The sequence below is a fragment of the Gopherus flavomarginatus genome, chromosome 2 (genome assembly GCF_025201925.1).
Source record: "Gopherus flavomarginatus isolate rGopFla2 chromosome 2, rGopFla2.mat.asm, whole genome shotgun sequence".
In the NCBI taxonomy this organism is placed as follows: Eukaryota; Metazoa; Chordata; order Testudines; family Testudinidae; genus Gopherus; species Gopherus flavomarginatus.
The window spans coordinates 301,620,324-301,639,508 of NC_066618.1; the positions used below are offsets into that span (position 1 = coordinate 301,620,324).

Consider the following 19,185-nt stretch of genomic DNA (forward strand, 5'->3'; position numbering starts at 1 on the left):
AGTGTCCCAGGTCACTGGGTGGGGGCTCGAGCCGGTTATGCATTGTGTTACTGAAACGGAACCCCTGGATACTGAACCCGGCCCTTGTTGCTGCCAACTCAGAGGGGCAGAAGGGTTACAGATGTTTCCAGAGAACTTTCCACAGTGACTCCAAGATCTTTCTTGAGTGGTAACAGCTAATTTAGACCCTGTCATTTTATATGTAGAGCTGGGATTATGTTTTCCAATGTGCATTACTTCGCATTTATCACCGTTGAATTTCAGCTGACATTTTGTTGCCTAGACTAGGCAGATCTTGCCTGGGACTGATGGAGCCAGGCCATGAATCACGTGGCCACTTGGCCAGGTGCTCAGACCTGGTCCACCTGGGAACATTGGCTTCCCCAGGCCGTCGTTACAGCCGACTGCCAAACCCTGCTGCCCGCAGATGCAGCCGATGGCAGAGGTGCTTGGGCCTGGCAGAGGGGACAGGTCTGTACTGGGGTCAGTCCCGGAGGACTGGCTGGGCAGAGCTCGCAGCCTGGGACAGGAGAGCTGGAGCCATGAGGCTCAGCCCAGGGGGGCTGTGTGGTGCCCCTGAAGGAAGAGAGGGACCCTGGGGACCCGGCCTGCAGAAGGGTTCCTACCAGGGACTGTTCAAAATTGGGTTGTAGCTGTGCCAGTGGCCAGTCTGCAGCTGCCAGGGGAGAATCAGCCCCAGCTGCCCCCCATCCCTGTTCCCTAGTGCACAGATGCAAACAGGTGCTTTGGAAGCTTTATTAATTCCAGCTCCCGACCCCACAGGGGCACACTGCCAAGGCCGGGTGACCAGGGTCAGTGGGAGCTCCTCCTGGCAACCACGGCGCAGCTGAAGAGCACTCTGCCCTGCTGGGGGACAGACAGGCCTCGTGGTGCTCAGCAGGGGCAGACACGGCCCCCACGCCAGTGCCGGGGAGCCCCTGCCCAGCTAACACCCAGCTCACGGGCTGGGGAGGGGGCCCAAGGAGCCCATGACACTGAGCCGGGGGAGAAGCTGGCTGGCAGCCTGGGAAATAGCCGTCCTGTCGTCCTGCTGCAGTGGGTGAGGTCTGCAGAGGCAGCTCCACACCCCTGCGACCCCCCCGGGGGCCCTGAACTCAGACCCATGGATGCTGGGCCCCACTGGTGCAGTAGAGCAGCATGCCTCAACTTGGGGCCTCCGCCAGCCTGGAAACCAGGCGCTGAGGCTGTCCCCCTCCTGGGGCACTGAGTGGGGGGGCTCTGGCCAGCACAGATCCACCTCCCATGGGACCACCAGAGCACCTGGGGGCGACTCTAGCCCCACACAGCCTTGCACAGCCCCAGGGGCCTCTTGGCCCAGCCAGCTCCATCCGATCCCAGACCTTGCAGCCTATCCGAGTCCGGTGGAGGGGAGGCACACGGAGGGGAAGGGCCCAGCCCCATCCCACCATAACGAGCACTGTCCATCAATCTTCCACCCCGGACACTGGGGTTCACACTTGCTGCTGCCACTGCGGTGCAGGGTTCAGGAGCAGCCGCAGCCCCACAGCCACGTGGTCCGAGCACCCGGCCAGCTGGGTGATGAAGGAAAACTTCTCCACCTCCTGGGCAAAGCAAGGGGACAGCAGTGTCAGGAGCACAGCAAGCTCCCTGCTCCCCCAACCCCCTGCAGAATGCAGGGGCAGGGTCCTCATAGACTATCCTAGCATGCAACGCACCAGGTCTGGCTAAGCCAGAGCGCTGCAGGCTGGGACTCGTAGTCTCCATGAGCTGCAGCCTCCCCTCAATCAAGGCTGAGCACTGACACAGCTCGCTACCCCTTTCTGGCCATGGCCAGGCCAGGCTCCTTCCCCCGCTGCAGGGCAGGAAACAGCCCAGAGCTGGGCTGAGGTCCCAGCCAGCATCTCGCAGCACATCACAGTCAGAGCCAGCAGAGAACCCAGGCGTCCAGGCCCCCAGGCTCGGACCCTTCCAGGGAGCCCCGGTCCATGCTGAGTAGCTCTTTGCATCCCCCGCCCCTGGGGCAGCGATTCAGTGAGGCCAGCTCCCTGCCGCCTGGCCCCACGGCACCGTACCACCAAGCCCCCCGAGCGTGGGAGCTGCTGAGAGCCCCCGAAGGAGCCGACGTAGCGAGTGCGGCTCCCAGCCCCAACCACCTCCCCAGTACGGGCCCCCGGGGCCCTACCAGCCCCCAGCAGCTGGCCCCTGAGCCGGGTCTCAGCTGAAACCCCCTGCCCTGGGCCCAGCGTCCCTGGCTGGGAGCTCTCCTGCACCCTTGGGCTTGGGGCCTGCTCTTCGCTCCACGGGCCCCTCTGGGAACTCACCGTTGTCAGGCTGATGGTGGTGGGGTGCTCGCGGTACAGGATGTAGTCGATGCGGCGCCCTTCCCAGGGGCTTCCTGCTGCCGAGGAGTCGGGGCGGCCGTCCTGCAGGATGGGACCTGCCAGGTACGTCCGTCTGCCCTCCTCTTGCTCCAGGGTCCTGCGGGGCGCACGGGGAGCCATCAGCAGGGTGGGCCGAGGGGGCCAAGTGGCAGGGGAGCAGGAGCGGGGCTCTGTGTAGGGGGCTAGTCACACCTGGGCTGCAGGGAAGGGCCATGCAGAGGGTAGCCCCCAGTGTCCCATTAACCTGTGTGAGGCCATGGGCAGAGCCTGCCTTGAACTAGGCTGTAAATCCCTCTGCCTCCAGCGTGCTCCGGAACCTGCAGAACCCCTGGAAGCTTCCCCCTCCCACTGCGCTTGGAACTTGCAGGGCCCTGGACACCTCCTCCCTTGCTCCGGAACCTGCAGAACCCCTGGACACTTCCCCCTCCCGCAGCGCCCAGAACCTGCAGGGCCCTGGACTCCTCCTCCCTCACTCCGGAACCTGCAGAATCCCTGGACGCTTCCCCCTCCCGCAGCACCCGGAACCTGCAGGGCCCTGGACTCCTCCCTCGCTCTGGAACCTGCAGAACCCCCCGACGCTTCCCCCTCCCGCAGCACCCAGAACCTGCAGGGCCCTGGACTCCTCCTCCCTCGCTCTGGAACCTGCAGAACCCCTGGACACTTCCCCCTCCCGCAGCACCCAGAACCTGCAGGGCCCTGGACTCCTCCCTCGCTCTGGAACCTGTAGAACCCCCCAGATCCTTCCCCCTCCCGCAGCCCCCGGAATCTGCAGGGCCCCGACTGCTCTTCCCTCGCTCTGGAACCCGTGGGTGCAGCCGTTACCTTTTCAGCTTCTCTGGGGTCGACACGGCCTCCTCGTGAATACGCAGGTAGTTCAGCAGGGTGCCTGCAGGGATGTGAGCAGCAGTTAGAGCCTCCCCTACTCTGCCATTTGCCCCACTCCAAAATCTTCCTTCAGCCACGGGTACCTCAGCAGAGATCTGGGGGGCGAGGGGCAGCAGGGCTGGGACAGCAGGGGGCTCTGGGTTGGGAAGGGCATGGGCAGAGCTGGGGGGCAGGCCTGGGCTAGCAGGGCCTCTGACTCCCTGACCCCCAGTGTCTCACCCTGAGCTCTCAAAGGCTGGGTCCCTGTGAGGATTTGGATCTAGATGTTTATCTGCAGCCCCAGACAGGGTCCTGGCTCCGTGGAACTGAGACAGAGAAGGCAGCAAGGCTGCACCGGGCACTGGGCCGGCCAGACACGTACCTATGGCCCAGGGCCGGTCCTGCCTGGGCCCCACTCGGCATGGGTCTTGGTACTGGCGGAAGATCTCATGAGTCTGCTCCAATTCATCCCCTGGAAAGAGCCGGCAGAGTGAATGGGTCCATCTGCCTCCCCCATACCCACCTCTCCCCTCCTCCCACTGCCCCCTCCCCTCCACTCCTTGTGAGATGAAGCGGGAATTTTCTATATTTGTATGAGTCCAATGTGTGCCTCAGTTTCCCTCTACACTTTGCTGCTCCTGGAAGAGTGCAGGAGACACAGGGGTGTGTGTGTGTGTGTGTGTGTGTGTGTGTGTGTGTGTGTGTGTGTGTGTGTCACTCGCTGTTAGGATCGGTAATTAACTGCTTGGAGCAAACCCAGATCGACAGAGGGTCCAGGGAGACAGAAGTGCCAGGACTGAACAGAGCAGGAAGCCTGCAGGCGGGACTAGGGACCTGAGCGGGGGGAGAGAGGGGCCAGGTGGCAGGACCGAGGCAAAGAGACAGGGAGCCCCATCACGCTGGGCTGGCTCCTGGCTCTGGCTGGGCAGGAGGGGCCTTTGCCTCGGTGGTCTCGCCCGCAGGCGTTTGTTTCTGTGGCTGGAGCCTAGTCAAAGGCTGCCTGTGTGGCTGCAAAGACCCAGCCCAGAGCCTCGCGCCCTGAAGGGCCCAGCACCCGCGTCCCGCAAGGGCTGGCATGGCTGGATTTGCTGCAGGGGCCCCGGAGCAAGCCAGGGTCGCTGGGGCCCGCCGAGCCAGCCCCTCGGGGTCACAGGCTGGGCACTACCCCCTGCCCCACCTGAGGAGCAGTTGTCGAAGTTGAAGTCCCCGCAGAACACGTCGAAGGCGACGACGTCCCCACGCTGCGTGTGGGTGTCCTGGAACAGCTGCGCCCAGAAGAGCCCCTGGGTGAGCTGGTCACAGCGGATCTGTGCATCGGCTGGGAGGGGACAAGGCTCGATTACAGTGGGGCCAACGTCCTCATGGATGAAAACTGGACATTGCTCCTACTCCACCTCTTTCCCTCAGGCCCCTGCACCCGCCCCCCACATCACTCGCTGCTCTCTCCACCACCCTCCCCTGCCAGCTGAGCACAGCTGTGGGGGGGAGTGGGGCAGGGCAGGTGAGGGGAGAGGAGGGAGACCCGTGCTCTGGGGATGGGGGGAGTGGGGCAGGGCGAGGGAGGGGAGGGAGAGCCGTGCTCTGGGGATGGGGGGAGTGGGGCAGGGCGGAGAGGGGAGGGAGAGCCGTGCTCTGGGGATGGGGGGAGTGGGGCAGGGCGAGGGAGGGGAGGGAGAGCCGAGCTCTGAGGGTGGGGGGAGTGGGGCAGGGCAGGGGAGGGGAGGGAGAGCAGCGCTCTGGGGATGGGGGGAGTGGGGCAGGGCGAGGGAGGGGAGGGAGAGCCGTGCTCTGGGGATGGGGGGAGTGGGGCAGGGCGGAGAGGGGAGGGAGAGCCGTGCTCTGGGGATGGGGGGAGCGGGGCAGGGCGGGGGAGGGGAGGGAGAGCAGCGCTCTGGGGCTGGGGGGAGCGGGGCAGGGCGGGGGAGGGGAGGGAGAGCAGCGCTCTGGGGCTGGGGGGAGTGGGGCAGGGGGGGGCGGGGGAGGGAGAGCAGCGCTCTGGGGCTGGGGGGAGTGGGGCAGGGCGGGGCGGGGCAGGGGAGGGAGAGCCGCGCTCTGGGGGGGGGGGGAGTGGGGCAGGGCAGGGGAGGGGAGGGAAGGGAGAGCAGCGCTCTGGGGGTGGGGGGAGCGGGGCAGGGCGGGGGAGGGGAGGGAGAGCAGCGCTCTGGGGCTGGGGGGAGTGGGGCAGGGGGGGGCGGGGGAGGGAGACCCGTGCTCTGGAGCTGGGGGGAGTGGGGCAGGGGGGGCGGGGGAGGGAGACCCGTGCTCTGGGGATGGGGGGAGTGGGGCAGGGGGGGCGGGGGAGGGAGACCCGTGCTCTGGGGATGGGGGGAGTGGGGCAGGGCGGGGGAGGGGAGGGGAGGGAGAGCCGAGCTCTGAGGGTGGGGGGAGTGGGGCAAGGCAGGGGAGGGGAGGGAGAGCAGCGCTCTGGGGATGGGGGGAGTGGGGCAGGGCGGGGGAGGGGAGGGAGAGCAGCGCTCTGGGGGTGGGGGCAGTGGGGCAGGGGAGGGGAGGGGAGGGAGAGCCGCGCTCTGCGGGTGGGGGGAGTGGGGCAGGGTAGGGGGGGGAGGGAGAGCAGCGCTCTGGGGGTGGGGGGAGTGGGGCAGGGCAGGGGAGGGAGAGCAGCGCTCTGGGGGTGGGGGGAGTAGGGCAGGGCGGGGGAGAGGAGGCAGAGCAGCGCTCTGGGGATGGGGGGAGTGGGGCAGGGGAGGGGAAGGGAGGGAGAGCAGCGCTCTGGGGATGGGGGGAGTGGGGCAGGGGAGGGGAAGGGAGGGAGAGCAGCGCTCTGGGGGTGGGGGGAGTGGGGCAGGGGAGGGGAAGGGAGGGAGAGCAGCGCTCTGGGGGTGGGGGGAGTGGGGCAGGGGAGGGGAAGGGAGGGAGAGCAGCGCTCTGGGGGTGGGGGGAGTGGGGCACGCCGGGGGGGAGGGAGAGCAGTGCTCTGGGGGTGGGGGGAGTAGGGCAGGGCGGGGGGGGAGGGAGAGCCGAGCTCTGGGGGTGGGGGGAGTGGGGCAGGGGAGGGGAGGGGAGGGAGAGCAGCGCTCTGGGGGTGGGGGGGAGTAGGGCAGGGCAGGGGGGGAGGGAGAGCAGCGCTCTGGGGGTGGAGGGAGTAGGGCAGGGCGGGGGGGAGGGAGAGCCGAGCTCTGGGGGTGGGGGGAGTGGGGCAGGGGAGGGGAAGGGAGGGAGAGCAGCGCTCTGGGGCTGGGGGGAGTAGGGCAGGGCGGGGGGGAGGGAGAGCCGAGCTCTGGGGGTGGGGGGAGTGGGGCAGGGGAGGGGAAGGGAGGGAGAGCCGAGCTCTGGGGGTGGGGGGAGTGGGGCAGGGGAGGGGAAGGGAGGGAGAGCCGAGCTCTGGGGCTGGGGGGAGTGGGGCAGGGGAGGGGAGGGGAGGGAGAGCAGCGCTCTGGGGGTGGGGGGAGTAGGGCAGGGCGGGGGGGGGAGGGAGAGCAGCGCTCTGGGGGTGGAGGGAGTAGGGCAGGGCAGGGCAGGGGGGGAGGGAGGGAGGGCAGCGCTCTGGGGGTGGGGGGAGTGGGGCAGGGGAGGGGGGGAGGGAGGGCAGCGCTCTGGGGGTGGGGGGAGTGGGGCAGGGCGGGGGAGGGGAGGGAGAGCCGCGCTCTGGGGGTGGGGGGAGTGGGGCAGGGAGGGGCGGGGCAGGGGAGGGAGAGCAGCGCTCTGGGGGTGGGGGGAGCGGGGCAGGGGGGGCGGGGGAGGGAGAGCAGCGCTCTGGGGCTGGGGGGAGTGGGGCAGGGCGGGGCGGGGCAGGGGAGGGAGAGCCGCGCTCTGGGGGTGGGGGGAGTGGGGCAGGGCAGGGGAGGGGAGGGAAGGGAGAGCAGCGCTCTGGGGGTGGGGGGAGCGGGGCAGGGCGGGGGAGGGGAGGGAGAGCAGCGCTCTGGGGCTGGGGGGAGTGGGGCAGGGGGGGCGGGGGAGGGAGAGCAGCGCTCTGGGGGTGGGGGGAGCGGGGCAGGGCAGGGCAGGGGAGGGAGAGCCGCGCTCTGGGGCTGGGGGGAGTGGGGCAGGGCGGGGGAGGGGAGGGAGAGCCGCGCTCTGGGGGTGGGGGGAGTGGGGCAGGGAGGGGCAGGGCAGGGGAGGGAGAGCAGCGCTCTGGGGGTGGGGGGAGCGGGGCAGGGCGGGGGAGGGGAGGGAGAGCAGCGCTCTGGGGCTGGGGGGAGTGGGGCAGGGGGGGCGGGGGAGGGAGAGCAGCGCTCTGGGGCTGGGGGGAGTGGGGCAGGGCGGGGCGGGGCAGGGGAGGGAGAGCCGCGCTCTGGGGGTGGGGGGAGTGGGGCAGGGCAGGGGAGGGGAGGGAAGGGAGAGCAGCGCTCTGGGGTGGGGGGAGCGGGGCAGGGCGGGGGAGGGGAGGGAGAGCCGAGCTCTGGGGATGGGGGGAGTGGGGCAGGGCGGGGGAGGGGAGGGAGAGCAGCGCTCTGGGGATGGGGGGAGTGGGGCAGGGCGGGGGAGGGGAGGGAGAGCAGCGCTCTGGGGGTGGGGGCAGTGGGTCAGGGGAGGGGAGGGGAGGGAGAGCCGCGCTCTGCGGGTGGGGGGAGTGGGGCAGGGTGGGGGGGAGGGAGAGCAGCGCTCTGGGGGTGGGGGGAGTGGGGCAGGGCAGGGGAAGGGAGGGAGAGCAGCGCTCTGGGGCTGGGGGGAGTGGGGCAGGGGGGGTGGGGGAGGGAGAGCAGCGCTCTGGGGCTGGGGGGAGTGGGGCGGGGCGGGGGGGGAGGGAGAGCAGCGCTCTGGGGGTGGGGGGAGTGGGGCAGGGCAGGGGAAGGGAGGGAGAGCAGCGCTCTGGGGCTGGGGGGAGTGGGGCAGGGGGGGTGGGGGAGGGAGAGCAGCGCTCTGGGGCTGGGGGGAGTGGGGCGGGGCGGGGCGGGGCAGGGGAGGGAGAGCAGCGCTCTGGGGCTGGGGGGAGTGGGGCAGGGGGGGCGGGGGAGGGAGAGCAGCGCTCTGGGGCTGGGGGGAGTGGGGCAGGGGAGGGGAGGGGAGGGAGAGCAGCGCTCTGCGGGTGGGGGGAGTGGGGCAGGGCGGGGCGGGGGAGGGGAGGGAGAGCAGCGCTCTGGGGCTGGGGGGAGTGGGGCAGGGCGGGGCGGGGCAGGGGAGGGAGAGCAGCGCTCCCTGGGGACGGAGGCCGGTAACTGGGCTTTGCAGCGTCCAGTCAGCACTGCCAGGTCCCTTTGTGCCGGGACTTTCCAGTTACAACCCAGCCACCTAGAAACCCTGCTGTGCTGCTGGCTGCACCCCACATCCAGCCCCTGTGGGGCTCCCCTCAGGCATCGCCCAGCCGTGGAGCCAGGAGCCCCAGGGCAGGAAGCCAGCGCCCCGGCCCCCTCCCCACCACTCACGGGGTCTCCCCGGCTGCCCCTGCAGACCCTGGGGTCAGGGGAGATTTGGCCCCTGGTGCTGGGACCTCAGCCCAGCCCAGGGGACAGGTGCCGCCCTGGCTCGCAGGGGCCCTGTGGGGAGGGCAAGGGGGGAAGCAGAGGGAGCCGGGGCTGGGGCAGCAGAGAAGCCAGTGCCCAGGTGCTAAGCCAGCACCAAGCCTGCCCCAGGAGCGCGGCAGCTGCTCCCAGGAGCCGAACGGGGAACGGGGGGACATCTCCCTCCCCAGCCCCCTCCCGACACTCACCGGCTGGAGCGTGCAGGTGTGTGCAGTTCAGGTAGCCCACAATCCGCTGCCCGTGTGCTGCCCCCAGCTGCACCTAGCGCGCACATGGAAACATTGCCCGTTACGAGCTGGCAGGCCCCGCACCGCACGGCCCCATCGCGGGGGGTGCAGGCGTCTGGCCAGGGCGAGGCAGAGGGTGGGGAAGGAGGGTCAGTTTCAGCCGTCAGTGCAGGGCATGGCCAGGAGCTGGGAGCAGACGACTCCCCTGCGGTTCACGTACCCACATGTCCGTCACCCACGGGTGCCCTGGACTCAGCCCTTATTGTCTGGCTGAGGTCCCGGCAGGGCTGGCTCCAGCCATTTCGCCGCCCCAAGCACGGCGGCACGCCCCAGGGAGCGCTCTGCCGCTCGCCGGTCCCGCGGCTCCGGTGGAGCATCCGCAGGCGTTTCTGCACATGGTCAGCTGGTCCCAGTGGAGCTGCCGCAGGCGTGTCTGCGGCAGGTCCACCGGAGCCGCCTGCCACCCTCCCAGCAACCGGCAGAGCGCCACACGCGGCGTGCCGCCCCAAGCACGTGCTTGGCGTGTTGGGGCCTGGAGCCGGCCCTGGGTCCCAGCACCTTGTGGGTTGGGAGACCAGCTCCCGGGGCACAGCTAGACAGCCTGCGGCAGCGAGCCCCCAGTGCAGGGCTGGCGAGCCCCTGGGGTCAGAGCCCGAGCCCCAGCCCCAGCCACGGCCCCCCAGGGTCGGAGCCTGAGCCCCAGCCCTCGCCATGGCCCCCCAGGGTTGGAGCTCTGGCCCCGGCCGCGTCCCTCCGAGGTCAGAGCCCGAGCCCCAGCCCCAGCCACGGCCCCCCAGGGTCGGAGCCCGAGCCCCAGCCCTCGCCATGGCCCCCCAAGGTCAGAGCTCTGGCCCCCCAGGGTCAGAGCTCCGGCCCCGGCCTCGTCCCTCCGAGGTCAGAGCCCGAGCCCCAGTCCCGGCCGCGTCCCCCCAGGGTCAGAGCCCCAGCCCCAACCCTGGCCACATCCCCCTGGGGTCAGAGCCCCAGCCCCAGCCCTGGCCACGTCCCACAGGGTCAGAGCCCCAGCCCCGGCCCCGGCCACATCCCTCCGGGGTCAGAGCTCCAGCCCCGGCCACTTCCCCCTGGGGTCAGAGCCCGAGCCCTAGCCACGTCCCCCTGGGGTCAGAGCCTGAGCCCTGGCCACGTCCCCCCAGGGTCAGAGCCTGAGCACCAGCCCGGTCGCGTCCCCCCGGGGTCAGAGCCCCAGCCCCGGCCCCGGCCACATCCCCCCGGGGTCAGAGCCACAGCCCTGGCCACGTCCCCCCGGGGTCAAAGCCTGAGCACCAGCCCTGGCCACGTCCCTCCGGGGTCAGAGCCCCAGCCCCAGCCATGTCCATGTGGCCGGTTGTGAGCGGTCGCACGAGCCCTGCGAGCCCCAGGCTGCCCCGGGGAGGCTGCTGCAGAGCTGGGCGACGCTCCCTGGGTGACTGTTCCCAGTGCTGGACGGAGGCAAAGCCTTGGGCACACAGAGCAGTTTCCATCCCACGCTGGGGCAGGTGTTTCCAGGCCTGGCTAAGGGGGAGTGAGTGGCCGGGGCGGCAGCAGCCTCAGGGGCCCGTTGTCAGAGGCTGAGCCCCCTCAGCCAGCCTGCTGGCTCCCAGCCCCGCCGCCAAGGGCTCTCACTGCTCTCCTGGCAGGGTCGTTCCCGAAGCGCCTGCGCCCCGCCAGGCCCTGTCCCTGCTGGGCTGCAGACACCCACTTCCCCAGCCAGGGCTCCCGGAGCCATCAAGCTCCGGCCACAGGCACTGCCCGAGGGGCGTCCCCCCCACAGGCTGAGCAAGAGTATTGGGGGGCCCTGCACCCACCACCCACGGTCTGGGGATTCTGGGAGATGGGACAGATGCAGGCAGCTGCTGCTTGGGGGACAGCTGGGAACCAGCTGTTTGTTCCTTCCTGTGGATGGGGCGAGGCTGAGGGGGCAGGGCATCGTCCCTCCTCTGTCCATGGGGTGCAGGGGGCCGCAGGGTAACCATTCCCCTGCACGCAGGGGTCACCGGTTGAATGGTGCACATGTGAACACAGGGGCTCAGACTCAGGGCCTCCCCGCAGCTGGGATGCCAGGACACACTGGGAAAAGGAAGAGGGCACAGGGTCACTCAGGGACTCCAGGGCGGAGCCAGGAAGAGACCCCAGGAGTCCTGACTTCCAGTTCCCTGCTGTAACCCACTCCGCCACCCAGGCCCATCTCTGCCCAAGCAGGCCCGGCGCCCTGCAGGGAGCGGTGGCACGTCCGCAGATGCAGCACTGCGCTGAGCAGGGCAGGGAGCGAATGCCCCATGCCGCCCTGCAGCGCCCCCTTCAGGCTGCCAAGGGAGAGGCCACGCCAAGCCCAAGGAGGTAGAGGGCCCTGGGCTCCCCACAGCTGGAGCAGTTCCTGACCTGCACGGACAGCAGCCCCTTGGCAGACAGCGCGTCCTCGCCGGAGCACTTGGGGTAGCAGCGGTATTGGGCGGCCAGCACGGGGTAGCGGCTGGCCAGGAAGAGCCCGCTGTTGAGCACCTTGATAGTACAACAGCCCTGCAGCCCGTAGGCGCCTACATCGTACACGATGTGCTCGTAGAAGGGGCTCAGCAGCTGGCACAGGTGGGCGCCCGCCCGCTGGTCAAACACCTCCTGCAGGCACACGAAGTCCACGTCCGGCGGGAAGGGCACCGAGATCTCCCCGGGCCCAGCCTCTCCCTCCCTGTCAGGGACCTCAATCACCACGCTGGCGCCAGGGCAGTGGGTACGGCTCTCCGGCCTCGGTGGGCTGGCCATGGTGGCCCCGTACTTGGTGGGCAGCAGAAACTGGCTGCTCCTGGGGCTGGCGAAGCTGGCACTGGCCTTCCCCTGCGTGAGGCGCTGGCCGATGCGGGCCACCCGCTGCTTCATCTGTCCCAGGTTGCTGAACTTGGCCAGGCCGTTGGGCAGGAGGCACACGTTGGCGCTGACGAAGCTGAAGACCTTGCCTGTGCCCGGCAGCTCCCACACCTCTGGGTGGCGCGAGAGCACGTTGTGTTTGTAGGCGAAGGGCCTGCGGGCAGCCTGCATGGGGAGCCACAGCAGCAGGCCCAGGAGGGCGCCGGGCATGGAGAGGATGAGGAGCAGCAGCAGCAAGGGGCCGGTGACCAGTGCCCGCAGCGGGCAGCAGCGGCAGCATCGACGCTGCTGCCGCTCCACCGTGGTCTCCCTGAGGTTGAGGAGGCAGTCAGCGGCCCAGTAGCTGGGGAACAGCAGGTACTGGCCCAGGCTGTACAGGCCGCTCAGGAGCCGGTTCGGGAACGGAGACTCCCGCAGGACCATGCTGCACGGCACCAGGGGCAGGGGAGCCCGGGCGTTCCTGCTCCACCTGCTTCCCGGGGGCTCCGGTCAGACCTCGCCACGCCCCAGGGGTCCCAATGCACGGCCCCGGGGTCCTGCAGGGCTGGGAGGAGCAGCTGAGTGACCGGCGAGCCTCGTGCACAGTGCTTCGCATCCGGGGAGGTGCTGCAGAGAGAGAACGGGCTGAAGTCAGCGCTGCCTGGCGGGTGCTGGGCATCACCGGGGGCAGGTGGTGCATGGTGGGCTCAGCCCCACGCCCCTGGGTGAGTGTTTGACATTGGCATCTGCCCCTGCTGGTTACCTGGGATGAGCCTTGCCAGGCTGCGCGGGCTGATGACCCCAAACACCCCCGGTGGGTTCACAGAGCGGCCGGCCGGAGGCTCCTCTGAACGGGGGTTTGCGGCCGCTCCCCCAGTAGCGGAGGGTGGCAGCGCAGGGCCTCAGCAACAGCAAACGCGGCCTGAGGCTCAGTGCAGCCAGGACAGAGCCCACAGATGGGGCCCAAGACACCCCCACCCCTGGATGGAGCCTGCGGACGGGGCTTGGGATGACCCCCTCCCTGGACGGAGCCTGCGGACGGGGCTCGGGATGACCCCCTCCCTGGATGGAGCCTGGGGATGGGGCTCGGGATGATCCCCACCCCTGGATGGAGCCTGCGGATGGGGCTCGGGATGACCCCCTCCCTGGACGGAGCCTGCGGACGGGGCTCGGGATGACCCCCTCCCTGGACGGAGCCTGCGGACGGGGCTCGGGATGATCCCCTCCCTGGATGGAGCCTGGGGACGGGGCTCGGGATGACCCCCTCCCTGGACGGAGCCTGCGGACGGGGCTCGGGATGATCCCCTCCCTGGATGGAGCCTGGGGACGGGGCTCGGGATGACTCCCTCCCTGGATGGAGCCTGCGGACGGGGCTCGGGATGATCCCCTCCCTGGATGGAGCCTGGGGACGGGGCTCGGGATGACCCCCTCCCTGGACGGAGCCTGCGGACGGGGCTCGGGATGACCCCCTCCCTGGACGGAGCCTGCGGACGGGGCTCGGGATGATCCCCTCCCTGGACGGAGCCTGGAGACAGGCCGGAGCCAGGGACTGGCGGGGATCAGGCCCCAGGCCCAGAGGAACGTTACCTGCTGCGTGTGCCAGGCTCCCGGATGAGTGCAGGGTAAACCCTGCCCCGCCATTGAGTGGCACCGAGACCACGCAGAGAGAGATGAATGAGCCTGCTCTGCAGCCCCAGCGACGAGCCAGGGGGCTTTTAGCTCATGCACTAAGCTCCAAGGGCCCCCATTCGATCCCCCCACTGACGAGCAGGGTGTCAGTGTCACCCCAGGGCACCCGCCTGTCTGGCCACAGGGACGGCTTGCGTCTCCCTCACCCATGCCCAGCCCCATGCCCCTGCCCTATCACCCTTACCTGGGGTCTCCTGCCAGCCCACTTCCTGAGCCCTTCCCTGCTCTGCCCCACCCTGGTCCCCTCCCCGCTCTCCTTCCCCCCACCCCTGCTCCATCACCCTCACCTGCTCACCCTGCTTCCTGAGCCACCCGCCGGCAACACGGGGCCACCCACGTAACCTGTCCCTGGCAGTGTGACTCAGTGGCTGTCCCTCCACATTGTCATTTCAGGGGGCCAGCGAGTCGCAGGCATCATGCAGGCAGCAAAGAGCCCAGAGCTGGGAGCCAGGACTCCTGGGTTCTCTCTCCAGCCCTGGGAGGGGAGTGGGGTCTAGTGGTTAGAGTTGGGGGGCTGGGAGCCAGGACGCCTGGGTTCTCTCTCCAGCCCTGAGAGGGGAGTGGGGTCTAGTGGTTAGAGATGGGGGGGGCTGGGAGCCAGGACTCCTGGGTTCTCTCTCCAGCCCTGGGAGGGGAGTGGGGTCTAGTGGTTAGAGTGGGGGGGGCGGACGCCTGGGTTCCATTGCCAGCTCCAACCCCAGCGCCGTGTGACCTTGGGGTGTCCTTCCCCCCTCCTCGTACCGGTGCCCTGGGCACTGACCTGGCGCCTCCCCATTGGCTGCCGTCAGAAGCAGCCACCTGCCACCTGGCCGGTCCGAGAGCCCCCGGGCAGCTGCCGGCCCCGCCCGGAGCCCCCCCTCACCGAGAGCGGCCGGAGCCGCTGCGGGGCCGGGCTGAAAGCGAAAGCAGCCGCCCCTACCTGGCCGGGGCCCCCGCCCCGAGCGCTTAAAGGAGCCGCAGCCCGGGGACCCGGGAGGTCCCGTCCGGGCCCCCCGCCCCCGGGCGCTGGGTGCGAGCCCCCCGCAAGTCCCTGGCCAGGGCTGGCTCTTAGCCCGCAGTCACACTCGCCTGCCGCGCTGGACTCGGGCCGGACTCGGGAGCAGCCCGGGGGTGGCAGGACTGGCGGGGCGCGGCCCCGAGGTCGGCAGGGGCAGCCGCAGGGCTCAGTAACCCGCCCCGGAGCGGGGCGCGTCATTGCCCAGTGGGGAAACTGAGGCAGGGGTGGGGGATGGCCTCAGCGAGCCTGCGCAGAGCCGAGATTAGCGCCCAGGAGCGCCGCGCCGAGCCCCTGCTCTCAGCCGGACCCCTTCCTGGGGGTCCCTGCGGGGCGGGGCGGGGGGGCGATACTGGGCCCGCAGACGGGGTCGCCTCCCGGCAGGTGCTTAAAGCCTGGCCCGAGTCGCTGGTTCCCGCCCAGCAGGCGGCCCCGGGGCCCTCCGGCCTTTTACACTTCGGGGGGCATTTCCCCCAGCAGCCCGGCGGGTCCCACACGCCTCCCCACAGCCACTACCCCCAGGCCGGTTAGCCCCCGGGAGAGGAGCAGCGGGTCCGGGGTGTCCCTCCCCAGCCCCTGACCCATCCCTCTCGCCAGCCCTGCCCCCCAGTAGATCCCTCCCCCCCGCCTCTGGCCCCCAGCACATCCCCCTCCCCCGCCCCCTTCCCTGGCCCCCAGCACATCCCCCTCCCCAGCCCCCTTCCCCGCCTCTGCCCCCCGCCCCTGGCCCCCAGCACATCCTCAGCCCCAGCCCCTGGCCCCCACAGCCCTGCACCCCTGAGCCCCAGCAGATCCCCCTCTCCAGCCCCATTCCCCGCCTCTGCACCCTGCCCCTGGCCCCCAGCAGATCCCCCTCCCCAGCCCCCTTCCCTGCCTCTGCCACCCCGCCCCGACCCCCAGCACATCCCCCTCCCCAGCCCCCTTCCCCGCCACTGCCCCCCACCCCTGGCCCCAGCACATCCCCATCCCCAGCCCCCTTCCCTGCCACTGCCCCTGGCCCCAGCACATCCCCCTCCCCAGCCCCCTTCCCTGCCTCTGCCCCCCGCCCCTGGCCCCCAGCAGATCCCCCTCCCTAGCCTCTGCCTCCCAGCAGATCCCTCTCCTCAGCCCCTAGCCCCCACAGTCCCCTGCCCTTGCCCCCACCAGATCCCCCTCCCCAACAGATTCTTCTCCCCAGCCCCTGGCCCCCACCTCCCCTGCCTCTGCCCCCTAGCAGATCCCTCTCCCTAGCCCCTGACGCATCCCCTTCCCCAGCCCCTGCCCCCCACATCCCCCCTGGTCCTGTTCCCCAGCAGATCCCCCTCCCCAGCAGGTCCACTCTTCCCTGCTCCTGGCCCCCTCCCTTCCCCAGTCCCTGCCCCCCGCAGTCCCCATCTCCTGGCCCCCTCCCCTCCCCGGCTTTGCTGTACAGACCCGGGAAATGCCCGGACGAAGGTCATGGTGGAAGTGAAGCCACCCAACTGTAGCTGGCCTCTGCTTGTCCCGGGGCGGGGAGGGGAGAGACTCCTGCCTCCCCCCTGCCGAACAAGCCCTTCCTCAGCCGCAGACACCCCCAGACAGGGTGTGCAGGGGAGCCAGTGGCAATGCTGCCACGCTCTGGGGCAGTGAGGTGTCAGTGTGGGGAGAGGGCCGCCCGCTGGCTGGGGTCACGCCCTGGCCCTTGGGGGTGGGGTGTGCAGTACTTTGCAATGAAGGTTTCTGTGCGTGGGGGATCACTCACTGCACTCCTTCTGTGCCCCCAGGGCTCCTCACAGCCCAGCCCAGCGTTCCGCACAAGCTCCCCAGGTACCCCCTTCCCGGGACTCTCTGCAACCTCCCCCTGTCAGGGTCTCTGGGTGCCCCCACTCATCCCCCAGCTACCCCCTCACCTCCTTGGCCCAGGGTGGGAGGGGAGGAGGCAGGTGGATGGAAGGGCTGGGGTGAGTGGAGGGGGGCTGTGTCCCCCTTTGCCAGCGGCTGGGCCCGGCTGTGCCCAGATTTGGCCCCCCAGTGCAGCCTGATGCTTTGCAGCATCGTGGGCTAACAGCAGGGCAGGAAGGAAACCGGCAGAACGGAGCCTCCACCCCCAGAGGAAGTCACATCTGAGCCGCCTTAGCAAGCACCTTCCTCTGCTCTGCCTCTGAGCCCCTGCGGCAGGAGGTGCCTCTGCCCCCCCCCCCCCACTGCCTGTTACACAGGGAGAAGCTAGCACAGCCCTGCAGGGAGCCAGAGCCTCCAGTGAGGGCCCCTGGGAGAAAGATGGGGCAGGTCTGGGACCCCATGCGGTATCCGAAGGTACCGGAGGGCTCCCATCATGCCAGAGAAGGGCCAGCAGTAATACTGCAGTACACTGTGAGTTAACACTCCAGCTGGTGAAAGTTCCCCATTCGGTAGAGGGGAAACTGAGGCACAGGGTGGGATGGTGACTTGCCAAGGGTCACATGGCAAGTCAGCGGCAGAGACAGGGCTGCAGCTGAGTTCTCCCAGTTCCCTTCTCAGCCCCCAGCACATCCTTCCCCCTTCTCCCCAGAGCCACACGCAGGCAGGTGCTGTCTAGTTGTCTGACCACAGCTGTGGGAAATGGGAACTCCTGAACTTTGGCTCCAGTGCTGTTACTGCCTCCCGCTGCAGCCCGGGAGCACCCGTGCAGCCGCAGGGCCGAGTGGTGACACTCTGGGCCGGATCTCAGCTCTCGGGCTGGATGAGGAGAGACATCTCCAGGTCTCGTGCAGAGCTGGGCGAGGACTGTTCCACAAAACCGTTTCCCAACGGAAAACACCAGTTTGTCAGTTGGGAGGGAGCAGGTGGGTTTCAACAGAGCTTGTCCTGGGACGGTTCTTCAGGTCAGGACAGACTTTCTGGTCAAATCCAGAGCAAGAGACGAGGCACCAGCCCAGGGGGCAGGGCGCTCTCTGGGGTGCTAGGAATGCAGGCACGATGGGATCTCCCCGTGGCTCTGGCTGGTCTCAAGTCTGTCCCACTGCAGAGCAGGACATGCTCCCCCACCTCAGGGGGGGAGGAGAGGGAGAGGGAGGGCTCACTGGTCGGTGACGCTGTGTGACGCCCCAGGCAGACGCGTTGAGCTGAACAGTTCTGCCTCCTCAGGAAAGCGAGTCTGGAACACCAGCCCTGCTCCTGCGCTAGCCTGGTACCAAGCATGCTGCAGCCTGGGGCTGTCCCTGCGCCAGCGGCTGGCCCTGGGAGCACTGAGCAGGGATCAGGGGCTTGGCTCGGAAGAGTTCACAGGGATACCCAGTGCGATGTAGTCAGCAGTGTGTCTCCCAGACCCCGCACACCTGTACCTAGGGCTCCCCAACACAGGGACCTCCCCCCTGCGCTCCTTGCCAGAGCAGTGCTAGCAGGGATCTATGCACCTTGAGAAGGGAGCAAACTCCCCCGGGGGCCCCCCGTCGTTTCCCCCTTTGCCAGGGCCAGCGCTACCATTTGTGCCACCCCAAGCAAAAAAAAAAAAAAGCCGCCTGGACTGTGCTGCCCCAAGCATGGCTGGAATGCCGCCCCTTAGCATGTGCCGCCCCTTAGCATGTGCCGCCCCTTAGCATGCTTCCTCCGCTGGTGCCTGGAGCCGGCCCTGCCCTTTGCTGTCAAACATGGAAGTGTCACCTACCGGATCCCCCTGTGTCCTGCTGCAGCGCCCAGGGAGCTCTTCAGAGGGGGCCTCCCAATCACTCTGGAAAACAGATCGGGTCTGTCAGCGATTGCAAGTGACCCTCTGAGAACCCAGCTGGCCCAGCCACAGCACCATGTGCCACAGAACCAAGGCAGGCCACCCACTCTTGCCAGGAGCAGCGCGAGGCAAGAAGGAAAGTAACAATTTCACAGTTCATCCATCTGCCTGTCCATCCCCCCACCCATCTGTCCATCTCCTACTCCCTTCTGTCTGTCCATCCCCCCCATCTGTCTGTCCATCCCCCTACACCCCTTCTGTCTATCCCCATATGCCCATTCTGCCTGTCCATCCCTCCCACCCGTCTGTCTATCTCCTACACTCCTTCTGTCTGTCCATCCCATACACTGTCGATGTCTGTCTGTCCATCCATCCCCATACACGGCCCCTGTCTACCTGGCCATCCATTCCTGGCCCTCCACCCACAGCTCTCTGTCCGTCTGTCCCCGTGTACATCTTCTATCTACTGCTACTCCTGGTCGGCCTGAGCCTTCCCCTTGGGAGTGAGCAGGGACAGTGAACAGCGATCGGGGACAGAGATAAGCAGAGCTGCTAGGGTCCATGCAGCCCATCTCCTGGGTGATGCAGGACCGTTCCCTGCTGCCCGTGTGCATCCCCGGGCTGGGGGGCAGTGCCCAGGCTCCTGCCTCTTCCTGTGGGAGCTCAGCCATGGGATGGCTGTGACCGACCCTGCCCAAGACCGGCCCAGTCATGTGCCAGGATCCTTCTCCTCCCATCCCTTCCATGCTGCTCCCCCTGGGTCCCGCACAGCACAGCTCCTGCTGGCAGCCCTGCCCCCTCCCACTCCTTACACGCCGTGCCGACAGCTCCGGGAGTTTCCTTCCTGCACGCCTGACCTTGCCCCTCCGGATGTCCCAGCACCTGGAGCACAGCCCAGTTAGCGCTGGCCTAGCGCCCCCCAGCCGCCCCTCTGGGTGGTGTGCACAGCTCTGCTCCCTGCACAGCCCGCGCCGTGCTGAGCCCACCACCTCCTCCCTTTCCGGCTCCTCACGTCACTGTACAGCGCTGTGCACGTCCGCAGCACCGGCACAAGAACAGCAGGTGGGGAGGAACAGGGCACGGGGGAGAGGAGCCATCAGCTAGGCAGGCCCCAGCCCAGGGCTGC

General features: G+C 69.1%; 2 protein-coding genes across 2 annotated transcripts in view; one reads left to right on the forward strand and one right to left on the reverse strand.

Annotated features, from left to right (window-relative positions):
* Window positions 1-19,185, forward strand: part of OPLAH (5-oxoprolinase, ATP-hydrolysing) — a 214,496-nt gene that overhangs the window by 72,360 nt on the left and 122,951 nt on the right. The window lies entirely within an intron of this gene.
* On the reverse strand, window positions 743-18,898 carry LOC127044466 (sphingomyelin phosphodiesterase 5-like). Its single transcript, XM_050939392.1, has 9 exons — window positions 18,872-18,898; window positions 18,000-18,062; window positions 11,254-12,339; window positions 8,836-8,908; window positions 4,405-4,545; window positions 3,610-3,699; window positions 3,186-3,249; window positions 2,304-2,460; window positions 743-1,583 (listed from the first exon to the last, which is right to left on the reverse strand). The coding sequence occupies exons 3-9, from the start codon at window positions 12,154-12,156 to the stop codon at window positions 1,473-1,475; spliced, it is 1,539 nt and encodes a 512-aa protein (XP_050795349.1). The 5' UTR covers window positions 12,157-12,339; window positions 18,000-18,062; window positions 18,872-18,898; the 3' UTR covers window positions 743-1,472.